At 51.5% G+C, this 5,579-nt stretch overlaps 1 protein-coding gene across 1 annotated transcript; it reads right to left on the reverse strand.

Annotated features, from left to right (window-relative positions):
• Positions 1–3,145: 3,145 nt before the first annotated feature.
• LOC136507555 (uncharacterized mitochondrial protein AtMg00810-like) lies at positions 3,146–3,490 on the reverse strand. Its single transcript, XM_066502240.1, has one exon. The coding sequence runs from the start codon at positions 3,488–3,490 to the stop codon at positions 3,146–3,148; it is 345 nt and encodes a 114-aa protein (XP_066358337.1).
• Positions 3,491–5,579: the final 2,089 nt, after the last annotated feature.

Genomic DNA, 5,579 nt, shown 5'->3' on the forward strand with positions numbered 1-5,579 from the left:
ATCTAATTCAATAACCCGGATAATACCATATCATCCGGTCAATAATATAGGACTCGAACTCGGCCAAATAAAGAGGCTTAACATGGAGGATCACTTAGCAACCACGCCAACCAGACCATGGAAGATCACATAGCATCCGGGTTGTCTCCTAATATTCCGTTGCCACTCTGGCCTCCTAGTAGAATTTTATACTTCTATCTAACTGGGTGTGGGAATCTAGCCTATCCATATAGGCATGTGGTTGTACGAGTTTCTGACTAGGCGAGATGGCCTATGAACCGGTCCTTATGTGACCAAGGCGAGTATCTCTCAACAGGAACCCTCACTAGGCGATCCTACCAAGGTAGACCACACCACGTGGAATACCCCTCACTCGCCCCCTGTTGGTATCTTGTTTAGGTTTACCATTTTATAGTTTAATCTCATCACAGTGATTATCCTTAAGTTCTTTCATATCTTAGAGCTCATAAAGTATTAAGAGGTGCTTTACCATTTTATCCATATCATCATCCTACTAATCAAGCATAGATTTCAATATATTCACAAAGGGTATAATATTAAGTATATGAGTGGGAGGGTGGAGGATGATGGTAGTGGTAGAGTATGGTGATGGGGGAAGGAGTAGCTAGGACTTGCCTTCGTTGTTGTCACCTTCCGGACCGTCTACGTAGTTCGGATCCTCACTTTCTTGATACTCACCGTTTGTCAGTCGGCATTTAATAAATAATCTACCACTAAATACAAAACATGAAACAAGCAACACAAGACAAACATAGAACAATATGGTGGTACTAGGTTCAATAAATAGAGCTTGATTTTAGAAGATTTTTGGATGTGGTTTCACTTAAAACGGAGTTCGGATGGGGGAGTTATGGATTTTAGAAGTTTATTATATAGTAGATTAATTAAATGGAATTTTATGTATATTTTTGGTGTATGGAAAATAGATGTAAATTATATAGGTAAATTCCTAGGTGCATCTAGTTTATTTACAATTTTTTTTGGGAATTGTTCTAGGCTTGGAAAATGGGTTTATAACCTTTTGTGTGCAATAGCCGGGTGTACCTAGCAATTTTTCTTGCGCTGTGTGTGTGGTGTGTATGACATGTGGGACCAGGGTGTTGACAGCTGGTCATCATCGATGTGTGGGCCTGCTCAGCCACTCAGTGGAACGGAGGGAGAGAGGGAAGCGGACGGTGTTACCCTTCCAGGCCCGCACGTCAGAGGGAAGGAGAGGGGATGAGGGTGACGGTGGCCGGACGGCGACCCCGGTGCGGCGAGAAAATAGGGGAGGAGAGATGGACCTCGCCGAAGCTCGTCACGTCGGCAGCATAGAGCTTCAGCAAGCATCACGGAGTGGCGGGCGGCGCTCGGGCGGTCAATCCGCACCGGTTGGTGGGGTTCCTGGCATCGGTGGGTGCTTGGCACGTCGGTGGTGGCTCGTCGGAGCTCCCATGATGGCGTCATGTGGTGGAAACGGCCCTAACATTAGTAACTGGCTACGTGTATGTGTGTGCGGGTGCAAAGTGCATATGCTAGGGGGTCGTGGAGCCTAGCTGAGCCTTGCCGTCGGTCCGCTAGCGGTCATGGTGGCTTGGCGAAGGTCGGCGCTCTGGGATAGCGTGGCACAGAGGGAGAGAGAAGAAAATGAGTGATGGAGGAGGTGGAGGAGGGGCTCTAGGGCTCACCTGCCACTCCAATCAGCCAACGATGCAGCAAGGAAGAAGAGAGAAGGTGGCGGCTCCAATGGTGATGGCGGAACCGATTTGGGGAAAATCGCCCTAGCATGCTACTGAGAGAGAGAGAGAGGATGAGTGGAAAGGGAGATGATGTGTCCTAGACTACGGCAAAGCTATTGGTGGTGGTGGTGTGGGTGAAGCGGCATCGGCCGGGCCTATTTATAGGCCGGAACGGTGGCGCCGGCAGAGGGACTGTGGAGATATTTCGCCGCTCATGCACATGTTGAAACCCTAAGGCGGTTTGCCACAGCGCAACCTTATCCATGCTCTTATCTAGGAGCTCAGACCTCGGCCATGGCGCAATGGTTGAGCGAGCTCATGCCACCGTGTGGCCATGGTGGTAGAGAGAGACAGTGAGGAGAAGAGAGAGGAGAGAGAGGGTGGCGGGGCTGAGAAGCTTCCGGGAGCTCATCATTCTTATCCGTTGGTGCCGGGGTGGAGCGGGCGGCGGCGTGGCCGAGGCGACCTACCGTCGACACAGTATTTGCGTCAATGGCGAAGGGTAGGCGATGGCGCTGATGGGTGGGGTCCGTGCGCCAGCGAGCGTGAGAGAGGAGAGGGAGCGGGCGCGGTGCGTGGATGGGCTGGGCTGCTGCTACCGGCCCAACGCGGGAGGAGGGATGAGGAGTGGGAGCGCGCATGGCTAGGCTACTGCTAGTGCTAGCCCACGCGGGAGAAGAGAGGAGGGAGGCGGGCCGAAGAAGGGAGGAGGGAGAGAATGAGCCCGGGTGCTCTTTTCCTATTTCCATTTTTCTTTTCTATTTTCTAGATTGAGTTTGGAGTTGAACTTTGAATCCAAATTTGTTCGAGATGTTTTTAGAAAATGCGTACCACCATATGTTCAAACAAACAAGCAATCAATCATATCAAACAATGATCACTCAGGTGGTTTCTATTTGGTTGCTTTATTTATTTATGCTAGGTAATTTCCTAAATGGTTAAGTTAATTCCTATCTAAGTAATTTACTCCCTTTTTGAGTTAGTGTTTATTTGTTTTAGGTAAGGTTTCAAAAAGTTCAAATTTTTAGGGATTTTTATTTTAGGGCCAAAATTCAGGGTGTTATAGCAGACTTGCTGTCCACCTTCAGCTCAACCACATCAACCTTTCTGCCAAGGAGCTCTGCCAGCATCCTTGACAGCCAGAGTGCCTGTGTTGCTGCAGTGGTGGTGGCGATATACTCTACTTCATAGCTTGAGAGGGCCACCACCTTCTGCTTGAGGGACTGCTAGCTGACCAAGCAATCGACGAGGAAGAACATGGTCCCGGACGTGCTCTTGCTGGTGTCCACATCACCGACGTGGTCGCTATTGCAGTAGCCGACGAAACGTGCCATGTCGGGGGCCCTGTCGTAGTGAAGACCATAGTCGAGGGTGCCTGCTACGTAGCATAGGATGCACTTGATGGCCTACAGATGCTCCATCGCTGGCCGCTCCATGAACCAGCTCACATATGCGACGGCGAACACAAGGTCAGGCCGGGTATGGACCAGGTAGCGCAAGCTCCCAATCAGCCGTCGATAGTAAGTTGCATCGACCTCCTCCACTGTGCTGTCCCGACTAAGCTTGAGCCATTCCTCCATCGGGGGGTGGGCCAGATTGCATCCCGTCATGCCACCAAGCTCGAGGATGTGCTTGGCATAGTGGGTTTGATGAAGGGCAATGCCGTTGGCATCCTGGCGCACTTCAACCCCGAGGTAGAAGTAGAGGAGGCCAAGGTCGCTCATGTCGAACGCCTTCTTCATCTGTGCCATGAACACCTCCACCTTCCGTCCTTTAGCATCGGTGATGATGAGGTCATCGACGTAGACCCCGACTAGCAGGACATTACGCCTGCTGCCTCACTGGTACACTATCGCCTCATGCGCGCTCTGCTCAAAGCCCATCTTCTTGAGCATGGCATCGAGCTTCGCGTTCCCAGTATGTGGGGCCTGTAGCAAGCCATAGAGGGCCTTGCATAGGCGGTACACCTTGTCTTCTTCTCCAGCGATAGCGAAGCCCGGTGGCTGGCGCACATACACCTCCTCCTTGAGGTCACCATTGAGGAAGGTAGACTTGACATCCATGTGGTGGACCTACCACCCCTCCTAAGCCGCCAGCGTGAGGAGGACATGGACTGACTCCATGCATGCCATAGGGGTGAAGGCATCATCATAGTTGATCCCCTCTTGCTAGACGAAGCCGCACGCCACCAGCCGCGCCTTGTGTTTGATCACCGCGCCCTGCTCATCCTTCTTGAGCTTGAACACCCATTTGAGAGTGATGGGGCGGTGGCCGCTGGGTAGTGGCACTAACCCCGCGTGGCCCAGCCTACTGCTTGGCCCACTGATGGGCCTGCCTTGTTTTCCTCCCGCGCGTGCACATGACTCGGCGGCCCAGCTCGGTGCCCCAGCCCACAGCGCCGCTGGCTCGGCCCTCATCACCGCGCCCGTCCGCTCTCTCTCTCACTGCGCCCTATCCCCACCCGTCAGCGTCTTCTCCCTTCTTTCCTTTCTTCTTCCTCAGCCTTCCGTTCTTCACCGCCGGTGCCTTCCTTTTTCTCCGGTCACCACCAATGGAAAGCGCCGCGCCGTCACCCCCAGATGGAAAGCAACCCCCTCTGCCCGAATCCGCCACTTCCCTTCCCTATTTCCCCCACCGGCTGGCCTATATAATCCCGAGTAGAGCCCCGTCTCGATCTCCATCCTCTACTCACAGCTGTGAGCCACCGCCGCCGTAGTACCCCTCGTCCGCACCTCGAAGCTCGACGCCGATGCCGCTTGGAGCTCCGTCGTGACCACCCGCATCTGAAGGTACCCTTGTCTCGTCATTTTGGTCATGAAAACCTTAGATTCGACCTCAACCACCGGGTTTTCTCTCTCTAGAGCCCCGCCGCCGTCGACCTCACCTCTAGAGCCGTCCCGAACGCCGAGATCGCCCCCATCCGACTCATGGTGAGCTCCGGACCATGCCTGTACCCTCCGTTTGTGATTTTGTGCCCTAGAAAGCCATACTGGCGATTCTAGTTCACGTCGACCATGGCGCCACCGGCATGTGCATCTTCCCCGGCGACCCACTGCCCTGCACTCACCTGCACCGTAAGATCGTCAAGGAACGGTCTAGATTAGACGGTACCATTTTGGTCTACTGTACGCCGTGGACTCGATCCACCGTGGCTGTGTCAGCGCCCACGTCAGTGCGCCCACGCCTACGTGGTGCACCGCACCTATCAGAAGCCGCCACGTGGCCGCCCAGTCAACAGCCGTAGTCAAACCGCTGACAGTTGCGCTCATTTTTCAGAAAAAACCCCTCTGTTTTATCAGAATCAACCCGCAGTCCATTTTAATTCAAAATAATTATTTTTCAGTCCTATTTTTAATCAGTTAGGCCCCTGTACTTTTCAGATTTAATGCCCGCAGTCCTGTAACCGTGATAATTTACATTTTTAATTGTTTTAATTCAAAAATAGTTTTAGTTTATTTACAGAATTGCCATTACTCTTATTATATGCATAACTTTAATGTTTTAAGTCCGATTTGAGTGATTCTTTCGCTCACGTATTCGTAGCAATGCATAGAATAGATTTGTAAGCTTTTCAACTTATGTTTTCACTATTTGGTGTATTGTTCTAATGGAAGTCTATCTTGTATGCATGTAATGATTGGTATGATGCTTGATTGATGATTGGATCACGATTAGAGGGTGAGCCATTTGAGGTGACTGAGGACCCCCGGCAGGATCAGCAATACTCTCAGGACGACTTTGAGGAAGGCAAGTGTACCAAAGGCCCCTTGTTACCTATGAACTACTACCACTTACATTCATGCATGTGTTTAATTTGAATTGCCTTTAAGGACTTTACCT

The sequence above is a fragment of the Miscanthus floridulus genome, chromosome 15, assembly GCF_019320115.1.
Source record: "Miscanthus floridulus cultivar M001 chromosome 15, ASM1932011v1, whole genome shotgun sequence".
Classification (NCBI taxonomy): domain Eukaryota; kingdom Viridiplantae; phylum Streptophyta; class Magnoliopsida; order Poales; family Poaceae; genus Miscanthus; species Miscanthus floridulus.

Excerpts from the sequence above, each read along its gene's own strand:
- LOC136507555 (XM_066502240.1), bottom strand. The coding sequence starts at position 3,490 with ATGGCACAGATGAAGAAGGCGTTCGACATGAGCGACCTTGGCCTCCTC.